The sequence below is a fragment of the Mercenaria mercenaria genome, chromosome 2 (genome assembly GCF_021730395.1).
Source record: "Mercenaria mercenaria strain notata chromosome 2, MADL_Memer_1, whole genome shotgun sequence".
Classification (NCBI taxonomy): Eukaryota; Metazoa; Mollusca; class Bivalvia; order Venerida; family Veneridae; genus Mercenaria; species Mercenaria mercenaria.
In genome coordinates this window covers 62,809,316-62,830,926 of record NC_069362.1, presented here as the reverse complement: position 1 = coordinate 62,830,926, position 21,611 = coordinate 62,809,316, and the positions used below count along the sequence as shown (strand labels likewise).

The 21,611-nt window shown below is 36.3% G+C and overlaps 1 protein-coding gene across 1 annotated transcript; it reads left to right on the top strand.

The window, feature by feature from the left end:
• The first annotated feature begins 4,803 nt into the window (after positions 1-4,803).
• LOC123562791 (uncharacterized) lies at positions 4,804-19,207 on the top strand. Its single transcript, XM_045355384.2, has 6 exons — positions 4,804-4,977; positions 11,613-11,726; positions 12,461-12,530; positions 15,933-16,065; positions 17,420-17,528; positions 17,840-19,207. The coding sequence occupies exons 1-6, from the start codon at positions 4,858-4,860 to the stop codon at positions 17,978-17,980; spliced, it is 687 nt and encodes a 228-aa protein (XP_045211319.1). The 5' UTR covers positions 4,804-4,857; the 3' UTR covers positions 17,981-19,207.
• The last annotated feature ends 2,404 nt before the right edge of the window (positions 19,208-21,611 follow it).

Here is a 21,611-nt window from a genome sequence, read left to right as displayed (position 1 = left end):
ATTTTATCGATGGAAATTTCAGATATTATGGAGGCAATGTTCAGAAGGCTATAGAATTTTAAGTTTTTGAAGTCAGTTTTTCTTAAGATAAAGTGCTGATTTGTTTAAATACGGATTTATAATTTTAAATTTGAAAATGAAATAGATTATTATAGTGTTTGTGGTCTTAAACCAGTGAAATGTCAAAAAGGTTATTCCATAACCCTACATATTGCTGGTAAGTAAATATTTACACAGACTATCATCATAACTGAGGAGTAACATTTACATGCTCTTCACCAGTGTGGATTATAAGTCCTGCTTTGGTGTAGAAATCTTTCGCTTGAAAAATTTATCCTGGTACATGGAAGGTTGGTGGTTCTACCCAGGTGTCTAATGAAGTTATACCTGCAGGCACACCTTATGTATTCCTCCAACAACATCAGATGTTTGAAAAATACCATGTCAAGAGACAGGAAAAAATAACTGTACAGCAATAGACCAAATCAGTTATTACCATTCATAATTTTATCATGTCCAAAACATTGCGCAATGATAATTATTTCCACTTTGGTGATTATTACATTTCACTCGGACTTTATCGTAGACCCCTTTGTAAAATCTCAAACTTTAAACTAAAATAAAGGTATTAAATCCATATAATATTTGAAAAAAATTTCAAAGTTTTGTTGTTTGTTGCATCGTCTGAAGCATGTGCATTGAAAAATCTTAATTTGATATCTAAAATAGTGTGATATTTATTTCTAGTTACTTTATTTTCATTGTAAATATACTTCGTTATACCCAAGTAGAAACTGGCATGTACTCGAAAATGCAGCTCTCTGATTGGTCAGTTAGAATCCCTAACGTACGGTGATGTCATGTTAAAATTATAAATTTCTGGAGGTCCATCATGAATTCTGTGAAAATTGTAATGATAATTCTTGTACAATCTTTGTCGACGTGTCTGTGTTATGGTTCTGGCTCTGTAGGCAAAAATCGACATGTACTCCAGTTCGTTTTACAGTCTTTTCCATTGATCTGTTTTAGTAATACAGAGTTAATATGTAATATTAACGCATGAAATAAGTTAGGTAGTTCTAGTTACCACGCCACGATAAATTAGTGGCTTACTACCGTTTGCAAAACCAGTCGACCGTAGTTCCGTTGCCGATAATGGCCGATAATGGCGGAGTGCAATACCTTATCTTTATATCTATCCTGAGACCAAATTTTTAAGATTCTTTAAAAAGCGAATTTTCAACATACCATCAGTGCAACCAAGTGCCTGTGAAAACACCCGTCATGTAGAATCATTAACCGTTTCACATTCCCCAGATATATTAAAGAATTAATAATGATAAATAACCAGTAAGATAGATATGCCTTTATATCTACCCTGTCCTGTTTATACAGAAAATCACAGGGGCCAAACTACGAAACCGCTCCCCTGCCACCTAAAGTCATACCGATTTACATGAGCCAATGGAAACAACTAAACATATCTGAATGGTATTGATTGAATGACTGGTACTACGTCCGTCATGGGAAGTAAGAGTGGGCGCGTTCGGCATACATACTCGAGCTAACCCGAGTCACCCTGGGTATTACTCGAGTATAACTCGTGTAACCCGGGCGATGGTAGTTGTGTCACCCGAATTCTACCCACCTCCTGAAGCTGGGGAAGGCGGGTGAGCGTATCCGAATGCATTAGCACTTTAAACATGGCGTCGTTGGTAGCCTAGTAAAATTTTGGCTGCAATTACTATCAAGGCTCAATAACTAGAGATGATATTGAATTGAAACTTCAAACAGGTCTTTCCACTTATCAGATCTAACAGAATAATCAAGTTAGATAATTCTTGACCGAATCTACTGTAAATTATGGGTCTTATTTATTATAAATAGACATATTGCTTTGAAACCTATTTTTACTTTTTCAAGGTCATTAACTAACCGCAGATGATCAAGCCCCATTTCTCTAATATGTATTATGACAAAATTATGCCCCTTTTGCACTTAGAAAATGCAGTTTTAAGTTTTACATGCAAGTTAGTATATCCAAACTAATGCAGATGTTTGGTTCACATATTTCTTCGGGTCTGTAAGATATAAGGTCATATCAACATATCACAATCCTCATAACTCTTACATGAGTCAGACCCCTTTTGGGGGTTAAAGTTTTGCATGAAAGTTATTTTTTTAAACTAATGCAGATACTCGGTTGAAACTTCACACACGTCTTCCATGTTGTAAAGGATATGACATCAACTTCCATAACTCTTACTTGAACTTTCCCCAAGTTAGGCCACACTGTTTAAACTTAGAAAAAGCTGTTTATTAAAGTTTTGCATGCAAATTACTATCTCAGAAACTAATGCATATATTGGATTGAAACTTCCATATATGTCTCCAGTGATGTAAAGGAAGGTCAAAGCAATTGGGTGATGTAAAGGAAGGTCAAAGCATCAATTCCAATAACCTTAATTTTGGTCAAGTTATACCCTCTTTCTTTTGCATAGATATTGTTGTGTTTGCATGCAAGTTGCTATCTCCAAAACTAATGGGGGCATTGGGTTAACATTTCCCACATGTTTTCACGGTTGTAAAGCAAAAAACTTACTTTAATTTTGGCAAAGTTAGGTCCCTTTTTTGTAGTAAGAAAATGACGGTTAAAATTTTACCATCAAGTTGCTCTTGTCAAAACTAAGGGCGGTACTGGGTTGAAAACTTCTTATATCTATTCAGGGTTTTAAAGCGAGATCATAGAATCAAGTCAAATAATCATTGAAACAGTATTTCAGTTCTAAAACCGAAAATCATTCATATTGACAATTGCCTTCGAATAGTAGAGCGTGCTGTCATTGTTCTTTTAAAACCTTTTAATTTCTTCTAAATGCAGAGTAATTTTGAAATGCTCTTTTGGCATTCATGCCTCCATCTGTAAATACTGCTGGATATGATAGAGATTGGGAAATCTGCTTCTTACAGCAACATCCATGTCAAGCATATTTCGAGGGTTCTCGATCTGATTCTTAAAGCTTTACAAGCGTTTTCTTTCTAGGTTCACAAGGTACAACTTTGAGAAAAACATTTAGGCTTACGAACACATAATGAGTGATGAGGACAAATACTAGTAATCCACAAAAGTAGCCAGACACTGATGTTGAAGTTGTAAGTAAAACATTCAACCTCCCTACTTGCCAACAAACCTTTCTACAGATACAAATGGTACTGTTGTCTAGTTAGCTCAGTAGTTGATGCTCTGTACTGCCAATCCAAAGGTCATGGCAATAAGATTGTTGGAAATGGTGTTGAACCCAGTTGAGCAACATAAAGAACTGGTACTTGGTCTTTTAAAAGTCACACTAGCATTAAGCACATTTCATGGCTGTACTACGTACAAGGTTTGAAAAAAAAACATACTGTTTGTAATGTGCTATTTGTGAGCATGGTGAATTCAGTTATGTCACTTTAAACAAAGACATTTTCAATCCAAAAAAAAAAAAACAAAAACAATCGTTAGCATGGGGGAATAGAGACAGCAGAGTTGAGCTTATTCATTTTCATAACATATTTCTTCAATGGACATGGCTAAGTGATATCAACGTCCCTGGCTAAAGGTTATGGATTCGACCACCTGTCAAGATATACACAAGTACATGTAGTTGAAAATGGTAAATGTATCAGCACCTGTTCATGGCATTCAGCTTAAATGTGGAAAATGGATTCTCTCACACCTGCGTGGCAATGGTTACCGTCCAGAGTCATTATTAAAATATTATCAGTTTAATTTGTTCACTTTTACTATAACATTCTTTAGAATAATCTCCAAACCATATTTTGCACGATATGAAACCACAATTTATTTTAGGCCAAAACGTCCTACTCTCAAAAAATGCCTGGCCAAAACATCCTAGGCCGAAAGATCCTAGGCCAAAACGTGCGGGCTAAAACGTCCGCTAGCCAAAACGTCCTACATTCATTATGCCCAGTGTCCTTTAAATGGGTCTTGGCAAACATTGCAGATTGAACACCGCAAAACAGAACATGTGATCAGGGTCTCCACTGTTTCTTTAAATGAATTTCAGTCACAAAAATTAAAAAAAAAAAGAAATAATTAATCCAAGCACCCTTTTAATTTGAAATGGGTCGGGATAGTAGAGTCATGTGTAGACATTAGAGGATTTACATAAGTTGTAGCTCTTGCTTCAGAAATGATTTAACGTATAAATTAACATAAAATAGAAAATTCTAGTCTATTAAACATTATGGGCTGAACATTTTTTTCCAAGTGTTACTTGATAGTTGATTGATAATAATCCAGCCTGATTTTTCACTCTGACAAAAGTCGTACCAGTTCATCTCTAACAACGATACCAGACTGTCTGTCCTCATTATGGTAATCAAACATATCTAGCATTAGGTTCTTCACAAAAAATCATTTATTTCATTTTCATTGAAAATGCAAACATTATGTAAGATACAACGCAATCAACTAACATCACTACATAAATCATAAACATGTAGTCCACTAATTCAAAAGAATTTCTGATACGATGGATACTGTCTCGTCTGATCAGCTGCTTATTTTGAAAAATGAAGTCATTATGTGTCAAAAGTAGCAATCATTCTTTATTATTGTTACAGCTCAGAAGCTTTTGAACTGTTAGCATATAGGTAACGTTCTCCATCATTTTCAGTTACTCGATATAAAGCGTTCGGACAACAGGTGTTATTCGTGTCACTCAGATGAACTCGGGTGATCTAGTCAGAGTTACACGGGTTTGTATGCCGAATGCGCCTAGTAAGTACAAGCAAGTACTCTTCATATTGGAGGATTTTGTGATTTCGGCACCAACTTTGAAAAAAATAAACATGGAAACACAATTGTCGCATTTGCCCGATTCTGGAAACCCATGGGCTAATCAAGATAAATCTTTGACAGCTCTTAAGAAAGCCCTTCTCCTAGGAGAGAGGACTGGTCACGTTGCAAATGTGAGGATGTGGTTTGTGAATTGTGTTTTATGAATTTCCTCTGATTCAAGAACCGACTTGTTGTTGGCCACATTTTTTAAAGGTCATTTAAGTTAATGATTTACAGGGCTATCATCAGGCTCTTCCAGCTGTTAGCAAACAGCTAATTTGAAATTAGGCGCTGCCTATCTGACGGGAAAACCTAGTCGTACGGATTCTTTATTTTTTCTGCATAAATTGTTCTTTCTGATATTTTCATTTTGGCTTTCAGTTTTGACAGTAAGCCTGATGGTTTTGCTCTTGTTGTAAAAATTAACAAAGGAAAATGTTTTAAAATGTTTGTTTAAATGAACGTAGAACTAATCATTTCTTCAAATGTGTCAGGACTAGACAGACAATGGAAAAAAGTGTTCATGAGTCAGGGGCGTCGGAAGGTATTTGATATTGGGGCCGCGAGGGTGTAGGTACGAGAGGCGGATACCCCCTCCCGTAAGGGGTGTATGGGGATATTCCCCAGAAAATTTTTAAAAAACAGGATCATAAATGGCGAGATCTGGTGCATTTTAGGGGTACTGAATCGCATCTCAAGTCTCCAGTATTTTCTTACTATTTACATGACTATAAGCAAAATAAAGTTTAATAAACACTTATCAGAATTAATAATGTGTAACGCAATACAAAGAATGCATGTATGTTTTTTTTTTTTTTTTTTTTTGTATTTAATGTACTGAACAATAATTTTTCGAGTAAAAGCAATTTATGTAATTAATTCCTTACATCTTAGCGGTGTGATAAATCTTAACATTTACCTCTTTCATTAAACAAAAACATGATAATTATTTTTCTGAATTTTAAAAATTAATACCTTAGATCTTTGCGGCGGGCAAAGCTTAAACGTACCATTAACTAAAGACATGCCAATTAAAAACATGCTGATTTGTTCATGCGTAATTAAGTCCAATCACGGACACGTGTGTATGACTCCAATTAACACCCCCCGATCGTGTCACCGTCACCACGGTAACACATTGCTCTGGAGAGCGTGTATTGTTTACAAAAAATCGTTTTTGGGCAAATTATTGGGGCCGCGGCCCCTGCGGCCCCACTTCCGACGCCCCTGTGAGTTAAAGTCTTATCATAATAGTGATATTTGGGTGCACAGAATCTAGTCCCAAAATGCACCCATACTGGTACTGATGATAAACCTGGACAGAAAATGAGGGATTTTTTACGTGTAACTTTTTTATTTCTGCAAATTTTTATCAATGGTTTGTATCAAAATAATGCTTAAAACATTAAATTTTGCTGAAAAATTTACATAATTCAGATTTGTATTTAGTAAGCAAACTCACATGAAGTGAGGGCCTGAAAAGAGTATGTAAAATCGGGACTGTAAGAACGTTGATAAATTCGACCACTTTGTCATTTATAAAATTTTCCTCATAGTATTATATTGAAACTTTCCCAAAAATGCTGCAACAGTCATTCTGGATCAAATAATGAAAAGTGACCCAATGGCAGGCCTTTATTTGTTGACAGTGAGCATGCGAAAAAAACACCCTCTTCCCCAGTAATTTTGGATAAATATTTTATTATACAGATAAATGTAGGTCATTTATTTATACAGAATATTACAATTTTGTTTTTGTTTACACCAGTTGGTGTTGTAAGTGGTTGCTATTAGATGGTGTGTTCAATTATATAAATAACCAATTGCAATCAAATAATTCCAAGGTGGTCGACTTTATCATCTGTCCGGGTTTATCTTCAGTACCAGTAAGCCACCAATTACATACATACTTATTTTTAAAACTGTTCAGTATACCCTCTTTGGTACATACCTACACTTGGTGCCATGCGCCTCAACGATCATGCCTTTGCTGTCAATTTATCTCTCTAATACACATTTCTGAATCCGGGAATACCGCAAATTTTCAACTCGATAGAATGATTTGTTTTGATAATGCGGCGCCGGAACGTTCATAAGCAATTTTATTTTATCAAATATCGTCCTGAAAATTATTTATTGCGCAAACTGCACGGCAGCAGTTCCAGGAATCGTGGGTAAAAACAGCAACAACGAAAACGGTGAAGGTATAGATCATATTCCCAAGTTGAACGGTATATAGGTTTACTTTGACATATACACGTACACATTATCTATAGACGGAAAAACCTTCGGTTTTCCCGTATAATTATTTCAGTATAAAAAATATTCATGTACAAATCTTATCACCTGTATACATAGGGAATATGGAGTCAGAGGTAACACACTAAGATGGGTCAAAGGCTTCTTAGATAATAGGATCCAATTAGTAGTCCTAAATGGCACTACCTCTGATGCCATCCCAGTATCGTCAGGTGTCCCGCAGGGGTCTGTACTTGGTCCCCTGCTCTTCCTAGCTCACATAAATTACCTCCAACAAAACGTCAGTTCCAAAGTCTGTCCATTTGCAGATGACACGGCAATATATATTTAACCTTGTCATCTGCAGACCAATTTGTCACTCTCCAAAATGACCTAAAATTTCTAGAAAAGTGGGAGTTGGAGTGGGATATGGAGTTCAACCCCTCCAAGTGTCAAGTGATCCATGCCACTAGAAGGAAACATCCTGTCCTTACCCAGTATTACCTACATGGAGTCCAACTTGAATCGGTCAGCTCAGCTAAATACCTAGGCGTGGATATCTCAAATGACCTATCATGGGACAATCAGATAAACAGGCCAACCAAGAAAGCTAACCAAACCCTAGGGTTTTTACGAAGAAACATTAAGGTCAAATCCCAACCCATTGCTTACCAGACTCTAGTCCGACCCCAGCTCGAATATGCCTCCAAGGTATGGTCGCCCCACACCCAAATTCAAATTGACCAAATTGAAAGTGTCCAAAGGAGAGCCGCCCATTGGATCAAGACCGACTACGGCCGTACTTCCAGTGTAACAAATATGTTACACTCCCTAAACCTTCGTCGACTGGATTTAAGGCGTATAGATTCTAGGTTATTACTCATCTATAAGATTCATCATGATCTGGTTGCTGTTCCAATCATAGATTACCTGACCCCAATGACCCGATGTGTCCGCTATGGCCATTCCCTAAGTTATAGGTTAATTACTGCAACCACTGACTATTACAAGTTTTCCTATTTTCCGAGAACAGTGTACCATTGGAACCACCTTCTCCCCAGTGTCGCTTACCTCCCTACCCTAGAGCAGTTCAGTGCTGCAGTTTGCAGCCTTGAACATGCCTCACCCTAGTTATCCTGCAAACTCAAGTTTTAACCTTTTTACATCACCAAAGTTATTTTTAGTTTCTTCCACTAAAAATTTTTATCACTATATTCTTTCTCTTTTTGATTTTGATGCGCAAAATGTCTACGTTCCCGCAAGGGGTTTGACGTTAACGGAAGATAGATAGGAAGTGTCTTCCTGTAAGTGTAACTGTATGCCTAGCATGCATTCTATTGTGTACTGGAGAAATCAGTCATGTGTAGTCACAGATAGTGTTATAAATAATCAGCTCATTTTACCGAGTGTAGGACAAAATCCCCTGCGGACAAAACCCACTTCGCTCATTTTTGCATAGGCGGACAAAACCCCCTTCATCGTTTTTACAAAGAGGACAAAATCCCCTTCGCTAAATTTAACAAGGACAAAAACCCCTTCATGTTTTTAACCCACCATCATAAGATGGTTGGCTATTCAAATCACTCTGCGTCCGTGGTCCGTCCGTCCGTCATTCCGTTCGTCTGTCAATTAACAATTTCTCGTTATCGCATCTCCTCAGAAACTACTGGGGGGATTTTGACCAAACTTTGTCAGAATGATGTATTGGTACCCTAGTTGTGTCCCCCTGAAAGTCAGACTGGTTCAACAATTATTGTACCCCCCGACAACAAAGTTGTAATGGGGGGTATACTGGTTTCAGGTTGTCTGTCTGTCCGTGGACACAATCTTATGCGCACCATCTCTCCTCATCCCTTTGACACAGTTTAATGAACCTTCACACAAGTGATCAGTAACAACAGTAGTTGTGCATGTGGCATGTTAGGTTCTTTCAGAAAAATTTTTTGCAGAGTTACGGTATTTTGTTTTTTGTTACTATACTATATACATAGACACAATCTTGTGCGCACCATCTCTCCTTATCCCCTTGACACAATTTAATGAAACTTCACACAAGTGATCAGTAAGAACAGTAGTTGTGTATGGGGCATGTTAGGTTCAGTGATTTTTTTGACCTTTTGGGAAAAGGTCCGGTACCGGATAAGTTGGGAAAAATAGTGGGTTTTTTACTCAGATTGGGAATTTTTATAGTTAATTAATAACATCATTTAGAATGCTTCTTCCTTTAATTCCAAGTAAATATCATCAAACAAACTGTTTGAATGGTTAAATCATGGTGAATGTCAATGTAACTAAGTTTTCCTTCTGCAATCATCAAAATGCAAACTTAATTTGGTCATTTGGGGAATTTTTGGATGATAATTGGGAAAAAAGATTGCATTTTTCAATTGGGAAAAAGTCCTTTTAGGGGAACTTTATAAAGAAGGAAAAAATCACAGAGGTTCTTTCAGAAAAAAAAAATGCAGAGTTACGGGACTTTGTTTTTTGTTACTATACTATATACATAGACACAATCTTGTGCGCACCATCTCTCCTCATCCCCTTGACACAATATAATGAAACTTCACACAAGTGATCAGTAACAACAGTACTTGTGGGGCATGTTAGGTTGTTTTAACGACAAAAATTGCAGAGTTACGGGACTTTGTGTCTTGTTAACATACTATGTACATACAGTCTGCATATGCAATCTTGTGCGTGCCTAATCTTCCGAACCCTTGCACACAATTTAATTAAACTTCACCCAGGTGATCAGTACCAACCCTAGTTGTGCATGGTGCATGTTACGTTCTTTTAGATAAATATTCTGCATAGTTATGGGACTTTGTTTTTTGTTACTATACTGTATACATACGGTCTATATACATACAGTCCACATAATTATGCAATCGTGTGTGTGTCAAATTGCAATGTACTGTGTCAGTGCATGTGGGCGGTACATTCATCACCTTTAGTGATAGCTCTAGTTGAGTGAGTTATGGCCCTTTGTTTATTTTTATAATTTACATAGATTATATAGGGAAAAATTTTGAAAACTTTGTCCGAAACCACAGAGCCTTAGTAGGGCATTGATATTTGGTATGAAGCCTCATCTAGTTATCCTCTACCAAGATGATTCAGATTATATCCCTGGGGTCAAATATGGTCCCACCCCTGGGTCACATGGTTTATGTAGACTTGTATGGGGAAAAACTTCGAAAAACCTCATGTCCAAAACCACAGGGCCTAGGGCTTTGATATTTGTTATGTAGCATCATCTAGTGGTTCTCTACCAAGTTTGTTCAAATTATCCCCCTAGGGTCAAATATGGCACCGCCCCTAGGGGTCACATGGTTCATATAGACTTATATAGGGAAAAGCTTTTAAAATCTTGTCAATAACCTACAACATTCAAATTTGGACCACATGTATAGTTTTGTGTGGCAAGATGAACATTGACATGAGTTGACCTTGATTTTGACCTGGTGACCTACTTTCACATTTCTGTAGCTACAGCCGTCAAATTTGGACCACATGCATAGTTTTGTGCACTGGAGAAAACTTTGACCTTGACATTGACCTAGTGACCTTCTTTCACATTTTTGAAGGTACAGGCTTCAAATTTGGACCACATGCATAGTTTTGTGTTCCGAAATGAAATTTGACCTTGATTTTGACCTAGTGACCTACTTTCACATTTCTCAAGCTACAGCCTTCAAATTTGGACCACATGCATAGTTATGTGTACCGAAAAAAAACTTTGACCTTGACATTGACCTAGTGACCTAGTTTCACATTTCTCAAGGTACAGGCTTCAAATTTGGACCATATGCATAGTTTTTTGTTCCGAAGTGAAATTTGACCTTGATTTTGACCTAGTGACCTACTTTCACATTTCTCAAGTTACAGCCTTCAAATTTGGACCACATTCGTAGTTTTGTGTACCTAAATGAACTTTGATCTTGAGATTGACCTAGTGGCCTACTTTCACATTTCCCAAGCTACAGGCTTCAAATTTAGATCACGTGCATATTTTTGTGTTCTGAATTGAAATTTGACATTGATTTTTATCTAGTACCTACTTTAACATTTCTCAAGCTGCAGCCTCCAAATTTAAAGCACATGCATAGTTTTGTATACCGAAATGAACTTTGACCCTGAAATTGATCTTGTGCTAGTCTTGAAATTTGGAACAATCAAAAATGGCTCAATGGTAGGCGCCAAGATCACTCTGTGATCTCTTGTTTACAAGAAGGACAAAACCCCGAAGGTTGAGTGAATCCACGAAATTTAATCCCAACGAACAAGTAAAATTCCCTTTCATTTTATGTTCAAAAATTGAAATCCACGAATTCATATCCCCACGAAATTGCCATTTTGACCAAAACCACAAATTTCATGCCCACGAAATTAAATGATTTTACAGTATTCAAATATACCTCAGAGTGGAAATTACTTTAACAGAAGTAATCTAAAACATTACTTGTTTAAGTAGTGGCTGATTTATAGAAAGTAATGAATTTCTTTTTTTTGTTTTAATATTTAACAGAGAAGTGAGTATGAAGATGAGAAACTGGATGATGAAGCCCATAGTCAGCTGCCATCAATTAAACTCATACAGGTGTTAAAAAAGATGAGTAAGGCAAAGGCAGAACTGAACAAGGTTAGTTTTTAGTTTTTGATTGTAACCCTTCCATGGTTTTAGGGAAGATTTTTAAATTATTGCATAGACTGGAGTTTCCAGTGTTTTCACCTGTGCTGGAAAACTCCATCTTACTTCACTGGGTGTAAGATGACTCGTGCTTTAAATGACATTACTTACTATGAGAAGATTTGTGGGTTAAGTTTTACTTTTTATGTAAAACAGGATAAATATTAAATGTCGCGATAGTTGCACTTTGTTCTTTATAGTTAAGATCCTGATTCAAAAAGCTATTACACAAGAACAACATAAAGTTACGCTACAGTAATAAAGCTTAACTGAAACTTGTCCACATGTGAGATGTCATGATGTCATTCGTTTTACTAACATAGCATCTCCTGTACTTTGTTCAAATATGGTGCTGTAAAGAAAGTTGTTCATTTTCTTTTATTTTATCATTTGTATAATATGGTTTGCATCATAGAATTGGAAGCAGATGCAGATTGAAATATCTGCATGTCAGGAATCTGTTTATGCAGTAACTTGCTAGAGCTTCTTTACAGCATAAACTATTAACAGTTACTTCCAGGCTGGATATTCCCATCTGCACCTACAAGTACAACCAATGAAAATTCCTTATATCATGTGATTGGATGTTGCAGAATTTTATGTTTATATCAAAATGTATATGACACTTGCATGATTGGGAAGTGGAAAATAGATTTGTAGGTCTTTTTTTTCTCTCTAAATTTCAGATAAATTTTGAGATCCAGTGTCGTATGCAAGATAAGGAAACAAGAGATATAACCCATTTAGACATTCTTGGTAGGTTAAAATGGTACTTATGTCACTTGAAATCATGTATCATTGACAGTATGACTGGATTAATTGCAATCCCAGTAAATACTGTTTACCCCAAAGTTTTGATAGATCTACAATGGCTTACTTGCTGTTTTATATGAACCAAAGGAGTGCTAGATTCCTGTTCTGATTTGGTAATGCAGCAACTTAATTTTTTTTCACAGAATTTAATTATATATGTAACAAGAGCACCGCCTTGCGGGTGCTGACGCTCATCTGATTTTTCGAGTCGGCTAAAGGCTGAAAGCCTTTTGACGAGTCCTTGCTATCCAACGATTCTCTAAATGGACCAAATAACATGTGAAGGGATGTAGTTCCATTAGATTTCTCAAATTTCAAACAGTTCACTGCATGAATGAAGTTAAGTTGTGTCAATTCCCTTTGCTATGACCAATATATGATGTAATCTGTCATATTTATGACTTGTAATTGTGCAATTCTCGAATGTAACTCATTAAGCATAAATGTGCATTTTAAGAATTGCGCAGGCTTACAAAGCTTGGGTAACATCCAGCGAAAGACAAAAAATAGTTCCAGCAGGGCTCCAGATAAGATGCGTATGAGCGTAAATTACGTATAGAAATAATGCAAATACGCATGTCTAATAATTTCTAAGCGTATAAAAACGTATATAAAATTACAGTAACGCACACAATGCTTTTTAAAAACAAAATCTGAATCGTCTGGATGCGTTAGGTAACATAGCCGATCAGCCTTAATTCTCCCACATTGAACGTAAACACGCATCGTATGATTTCTATAAACTTTGCGTGGGTTGAATTTTGCAGTCAGTAAACAGATAAATTATCAGAAGAAGAAGCTGTTACTGGTTTGTTTAGTTACTACTGATATTAAAAATGATATTAATTCTTATTTTTCAAGAAATAAACAAATCGGCGAAACATTAAATTGTATTTTCTTGTAGTTTTTGAAATCGAAAGTAGATCGTCTATGTTTGGCGAAACGAAACAACTTTTTTATGAAAAGATTTAAATAAGAGGTAATTTAACCGTAAACTTCAATGTCAGATACTGCCAATTGCTGCTAAATGTCTTCGTATCATCACAATTTGTAAAATATATTGTTCAAACTGGAGAAAAGTGTAATGGTATCCGGATATAATATTTTGGGTAAATATCGAGCTGTGTTATGAAATTTTAAGAAAAAAACTAAAAACAAACTGAAACTGGTAGACTATACTGTCAGTACATCAATCATTAGCCGACTCAGGCCATTCAGGCCTTTGATTTTGTGTAATAGAAATATTGTCCTACCCATGATTTTCTAAGTCTTAAAAGGGCCATCATTCTTGCAAAAAGCAGGATAGAGTTATGTTTCTTAATGTTCAGTGTCCACTTATGATGGTGAAAAACTGTTGCAAGTTTTAAAGCAATAGCTTTGATAGTTTATGAGAAAAGTTGACTTAAACATAATACTCAACGAAGAAAATGATTTTCTAAGTCCAAAAGGGGCAATAATTATTGTAAAAAGCAGGATGGAGTTATGTTGCTTGCTGTACAGGGTCAGCTTATGATGGTCAACAAGAGTTGCAAGTTTCAAAGCAATAGCTTTGATAGTTTAAGAGAAAATGTTGACCTAAACATAAAACTTAACCAAGAAATCTGATATTTTCTAAGTCCAAAAGGGGCCATAAATCTTGCAAAAAGCAGGATGGAGTTATGTTTCTTGCTGTACAGGGTCAACTTATGATGGTGAACAAGTGTTGCAAGTTTTAAAGGAATAGCTTTGATAGTTTAGGATAAAAGCTGACCTAAACATAAAACTTAACCAAGAAAACTGATTTTCTAAGTCCAAAAGGGGCAATAAATCTTGCAAAAAGCAGGATGGAGTTATGTTTCTTGATGTACAGGGTCTGCTTATGATGGTGAACAAGTATTCCAAGTTTCAAAGCAATAGCTTTGATAGTTTAGGAGAAAAGTTGACCTAAACATAAAACTTAACCAAGAAATCTGATATTTTCTAAGTACAAAAGGGGCCATAAATCTTGCAAAAAGCAAGATGGAGTTATTTTTCTTGCTATACAGGGTCAGCTTATGATGGTGAACAAGTATTCCAAGTTTCAAAGCAATAGCTTTGATAGTTTAGGAGAAAAGCTGACCTAAACATAAAACTTAACCAGGCAACGCCGACGCCGACAACCGCTCAAGTGATGACAATAACTCATCATTTTTTTTTTTTCAAAAAATCAGATGAGCTGAAAATTAATTTAAAACAAGAGCACCGCCGTGCGGGTGCTGACGCTCATCTGATTTTTTTTGTATAATAGAAATATTGTCCTACCCATGATTTTCTAAGTCTAAAAAGGGCCATCACTCTTGCAAAAAGCAGGATAGAGTTATGTTTCTTGATGTACAGTGTCCACTTACGATGGTGAAAAACTGTTGCAAGTTTTAAAGCAATAGCTTTGATAGTTTATGAGAAAAGTTGACTTAAACATAATATTCAACCAAGAAAATGATTTTTTTAAGTCCAAAAGGGGCAATAATTATTGCAAAAAGCAGGATGGAGTTATGTTGCTTGCTGTACAGGGTCAGCTTATGATGGTGAACAAGTGTTGCAAGTTTTAAAGCAATAGCTTTGATAGTTTAAGAGAAAAAGTTGACCTAAACATAAAACTTAACCAAGAAATCTGATATTTTCTGTCCAAAAGGGGCCATAAATCTTGCAAAAAGCAGGATGGAGTTATGTTTCTTGCTGTACAGGGTCAGCTTATGATGGTGAACAAGTGTTGCAAGTTTTAAAGGAATAGCTTTGATAGTTTAGGATAAAAGCTGACCTACGGTAAACATAAAACTTAACCAAGAAAACTGATTTTCTAAGTCCAAAAGGGGCAATAATTCTTGCAAAAAGCAAGATGGAGTTATGTTTCTTGATGTACAGGGTCTGCTTATGATGGTGAACAAGTATTCCAAGTTTCAAAGCAAAAGCTTTAATAGTTTAGGAGAAAAGTTGACCTAAACATAAAACTTAACCAAGAAATCTGATATTTTCTAAGTACAAAAGGGGCCATAAATCTTGCAAAAAGCAAGATGGAGTTACCGTATGTTTCTTGCTATACAGGGTCAGCTTATGATGGTGAACAAGTATTCCAAGTTTCAAAGTAATAGCTTTGATAGTTAGGAGAAAAGCTGACCTAAACATAAAACTTAACCAGGCAACGCCGACGAAGACGCCGACGCCGACGCCGGCAACCGCTCAAGTGATGACAATAACTCATCATTTTTTTTCAAAAAATCAGATGAGCTAAAAAACCACCTTGAAATTCTTTAAAATTGTTATGCGATAGACTTTCTTTTAAGTGAGGTCTTGCATAGATCTGTTAAGATGTTTTCGTTTTTGTTGCAGAGAAGAGGATAGCAAAGATAAAAAGTTTAAACAGTCATATTGAAAGTGTGATAGAGAGCAAAGATCAGCTGATACAGCGTTTACAGCAGCCATTCCAGGGAGACTACCTTAAACTTGAAGCTCAGTACCACAAGTAAGTCCTTGCTGTATTAATTTGGTTTAGGCGTTAAAAAAAAGTGTTTGTTTCCGGTATCCCGACCTACCCTAAATTTTTGGCCCGACCCAAAATGTTTTTATGGCATTGGAGAATATTTTTTTCAACTTTTTAACAAAAAGTTGCAAAACTGCACTTTCTATGCTTTACACATGGTCATTGATGTTAGAAATCAACTTACTGATGCTCTAAAGGCCTAACCTCCTTATTTGTAATAATTTTTTGACACAAAAATAATTTCCTAAAAGTCCCCCTTAATAAAAAAAAAATCCCCCCCAAAATTTTTTTCCGACCTAACTACCCTAATTTTTTTTTATGCCCCCACTTTGGCGGGTGGGCATATAGATTTGCCCTTGTCTGTCCGTCTTTCCGAGAATGTTGTGTCGCGCGTAGCTCGGACAGTATTTGACCTAGAGTCACCAAAGTTTACAGGAATGTTGATCAGCATGTGCAGTTGTGCACCTGGGGTTTCGCGTCCGGATTCATTCAATCATGTTGGAGTTATGGCCCCTACCTTAGTTAAAAATTGGTCATTTTAATGTTGTGTATCGCGTAGCTCCAAAAGTATTTGACTTAGAGTTACCAAAGTTTACAGGGATGTTGGTCAGCATGTGCAGTTGTGCACCTGGGGTTTCGCGTCCGGATTCATTCAGTATTGTAGGAGTTATGGCCCCTGACCATGGAAAAAATTTTCATTTTAATGTATGCAGTGATGGACAGGTACCTAAAAATCTGAAGAAAGCATATGTGTTTATATGTACATTATATATGGTTATTTTTTGCATTTTTTTTAAAAGCAACATATTGTTTTCCCAAAGTTGATCTGTGTCCTTTGTTATGTACTGGGGGCATCTGTGTCCCATGGACACATTTCTAGTTAGGCCTTATACAGATAGTTTATTTCATTTTCATGCCATCTTTAATTTCCTATTATTTAGACTTAAGTAATTTGCATCCAAGTTTTTTGGAAGGGTTTCAATAATTATTGTAGATTTTGTCTATTTTGTTATGTCTTACCTGTATGTTAAGTCTGAAACTACTTTTTAGCTCGAGTGTACGAAGTATATGGAGAGCTGTCCTATTCGACCAGGCATTTGCGTCTGTTCAGTATCCACACCTTCTCTTGATGGATTTGCCTAAAATTTAAAATGGTTATTCCTCATCATCACCCACATCATATGGCTTAAGGGCCATAACTCTTGCACAGATATTTCATAAATGATCCCCCCTTGGAATTGGAATTTCAGGTGCACTTTCTGTCTATCTTTTATTTCGAAATGGATAATCTTTTGGTACCTACACTTTCTTATTGTCTTTCATTTTGCTTGCACAGATTTGCTTGTGAAGTGTTCCCACAGATAACTCCACTTCTAGCAGATCTCACAACAAACCTAGAGAATATTGTCTGGGCAAAGTCGCTCTCACTCAAGGATGGAAGACTTGTAAGTAAACTATACCTATTAATGCTAAAATTGGTAGTCTGCCGTCATGTTGGTTAAAATTAAATAAAGTTAAATGGCAAGGCAGTATTCTTTTAGCACCAGTTCTGTCTTCTTGGTTTTCCAAAATCATTTAGAACTAAAAGAATTTTCAAAATTGGCGAAGAAATGGGAAAGTTGAGCATTTCAATATTAGATCAAAATATCTCTCGGCATTAGTTCTATTTGAAACATTTTCATTGCAACTATGACTGTAATAAAAATCGAAATTGTGTTTGAATGTATATTATAAAAGTATATTGAATTGATTTTAGGACGCTATGATATCGGAGTTATGCAGTACCCTCAGTGCCATGCAGACCAGTTTCCAGTCATACTGCCAAATACAACAAAGTATGGGACAGTTACATAGTCTACAGACAGGAATGTTACACTCGACACATATAGATACATAGTGATATATAGTTTAATGTGCAAACTTTGTAAATAATAATTATAATCATTGATGATTCTATCCGTTAATGGGCAATTCTAGTTAGGCTTGGGATTCAGTCAAAAATCAAAAGCCTGAAAATGTACATTTTCAAGCCTGAAATCCCTACTTTCAATACAGTTATACAGTGTAACTTCCGAAAACCGTACGACCTCCGGACCGGCCTAAAAGTTTGGTTTCCGGAATTGAGAAGTTTGAAAGTTTGTAGGCAAAGTAGATGTGGTGCACAAGAGTTATGTTTTCTTACACGTAGGATGAAGGAGATTATTATCCTTTTTAATTTTACAATTTCATATAAAGAAATTAATCAATTAATTAATTAATTACAAACATTAAGGACAATAAATACATAAATAACAAATATAAAAAGAAACAACACATCTTTAATAATAGCATTTACGCAAACATTTTCTCGGGAGTCCCGAGTTCGTCAACATTAAATTTTAATTAATGTTGATAATGCACAGTTTAATCAATGTAACTAAATTAAAACACCTATCTTTTTTTCTCTCAAACATTAAGAAAGTTTTTAACACGTAAGATTTTTAATTCATCACGTTTTCATTGAATACAAATGAAAGTTATCGCTGATTACTTCCTTACTTTTGCATAAAATGATCATTGTGATTATATAGCGTGTCAAAATAAATGTGTGCCGTTAAAAGAACATGTTGACAGCGTTTTTGGATTATCAGGTGACACTTTTAATCCAGCAAATATTTTGCTGTTCGGTTTTCGAAAGTCAAGTTTTAGTGTTAAAATATAAACGGTGCTTCAAAAATCGTCCGGTTTTCAGAATTCGAAAGTTTCGGTTTTCAGAAGTTAAAAATATATAGAAATAAGAACAGAAAAAAACGAGACCTTGAGTTTCATGCGGTTTTCAAAGGTTTCCGGTTTTCAGAAGTTACACTGTATAGGGAAATTCTGGCAGTCAAAAGCCTGAAATCAGAACCAGTCCTGAAAAATCCCAGGCCTGTCTAGTGTAAGAGATGGTAATTCAAGCGAAAAATTCTGTACTTGATCTTCAGCGGTCACATCAAGGAAGTATGGAAAGAAAATAATATTGGACATTAAAACTTTGGCAGCAAGTGTTGGTTCAGTATCAAAATAAAGGCTCAGTTATTCTTGAACATTTTGATACCAAGGTAGAATTTTATTTTTGAAAAAGATTAAAAGAAGTTGCCCAGGGGACTGTGTTGATTTATATTCCCCCACTGATTAGATCAAAAATGAAAATTGATAAACCCATACTGATGTTAAACGTGTTATCCCTCAATCATCGATTATTAAATAGTTCCCCTACTGATTATTCAGACATAATAACTACCTATTTAGGCGAAAACGATTAAAATCTGACTAGACTGTTTCCTCAAGTAACACTTCAGCAAAAATTATAAACTAGGGTGGAGCATTAGTCTTGTATTTGGAATCCTGGTGATAACAGTTTGACCACTGTCTCTACAACCACCTTCCATGCAGGCACTGGTTTGTAATTTGTACCTATTTTGAATAGCACCAACATAGTTTAGGCCATATAGCGACTTTTCTGGCTTTTATGGGAGGAAACCCCCAGACGCTCATGGCATGGATGGCCGCCTGGGTACAACCACCAAACTTCCATAAGCCTGCTAGATGACTTCCTAGCATAAAGAATTCTTCACTCCTGGGGAGGTTTCAAACCCGTATTGGTAAAGGGCAGGCGATACGAAGTCAGTGACCTTAATCACTCAGAGGCCCTGGTCTGCATTTTAGACAGCAGTCAACAAGCAGTTAAAACATACCGAGAGAACTTGTACATAGTATGTTTACTATAAGTTTACTTTATAAACTTCTTTCGTTAATATGCGGGGCCCACTCAGGAGCATCGTCGCATAAAGTGACAAGGTGAGCTTTTGTGATCACGCAGCGTCCGTCCGTCAGTCCGTGTGTAAACTTTTGCTTGTGACCACTCTAGAGGTCACATTTTTCATGGGATCTTTATGAATATTGGTCAGAATGTTCATCTTGATGATATTTAGGTCAGGTTCGGAACTGGGTCACGTCCCATCCAAAACTAGGTCAGTAGGTCAAATAATAGTAAAACCTTGTGGCACCAATAAAAATGAACAAAAGATAAAAAGATATCACATTTACGCCTAATGCAAACTGTTAATCTACAACAATGACCCCTGCCAATTATGCATTGCAATTTTTAGCTCACCTGTCACAAAGTGACAAGGTGAGCTTTTGTGATCACGCAGCATCCGTCGTCAGTCCGTGCGTGCGTAAACTTTTGCTTGTGACCACTCTAGAGGTCACATTTTTCATGGGATCTTTATGAATATTGGTCAAAATGTTCATCTTGATGATATCTAGGTCAAGTTCGAAACTGGGTCATGTGCGGTCCAAAACTGGGTCAGTAGGTCTAAAAATAGAAAATCCTTGTGACATCCATAGAGGCCATATTTTTCAATGGATCTTCATAAAAATTGGTCAGAATGTTCATCTTGATGATATTCAGGTCAAGTTAGAAACTGGGTCACGTGCCATCAAAAACTAGGTCAGTAGATTAAATAATAGAAACTCCTTGTGACCTCTCTTGTGGTCATTTTTTTCTTGGGATCTGCATGAAAATTGGTCAGAATGTTCATCTTGATGATATCTAGGTCAAGTTTGAAACTGGGTCAACTGCGGTCAAAAACTAGGTCAGTGGGTTAAATAATAGAAAATCCTTGTGACCTCTCTAGAGGTCATATTTTGCATGGGATCTGCAAGAAAAATGGTCAGAATGTTCAACTTGATGATATTCAGGTCAAGTTCGGAACTGGGTCACGTCCGATCCAAAACTAGGTCAGTAGGTCAAATAATAGAAAAACCTTGTGACCTCACTAGAGGCCATATTTTTCATGGGATCTGCATGAAAATTGGTCAGAATGTTCATCTTGAAGATTTCTAGGTCAAGTTAGAAATTGGGTCAACTGCGGTCCAAAACTAGGTCAGTAGGTCTAAAAATAGAAAATTCTTGTGACCTCCCTAGAGGCCATATTTTTTTCGGGATCTTCATAAAAATTGGTCAGAATGTTCATCTTGATGATATCTAGGTCAGGTTCGAAACTGGGTCAGTAGGTCAAATAATAGAAAATCCTTGTGACCTCTCTGGAGGTCACATTTTTCATGGGATCTGCATGAAAATTGGTCAGAATGTTCATCTTGATGATATCTAGGTCAAGTTCGAAACTTGGTCACGTCTGGTCCAAAACTAGGTCAAATAATAGAAAAACCTTGTGACCTCTGCAGAGCCCGTATTTTTCATTGGATCTGCATGAAAGTTGATCAGAATGTTCATCTTGATGATATCTAGGTCAAGTTTGAAACCAGGTCAACTGCGGTCAAAAACTAGGTCAGTGGGTCAAATAATAGAAAATCCTTGTGACCTCTGTAGAGGCCATATTTTTCATGGGATCTGCATGAAAATTGGTCAGAATGTTCATCTTGGTGATTTCTAGGTCATGTTCGAAATTGGGTCAACTGCGGTTCAAAACTAGGTCAGTAGGTCTAAAAATAGTAAATTCTTGTGACCTCCCTAGAGGTCGTATTTTTCATGGGATCTTCAT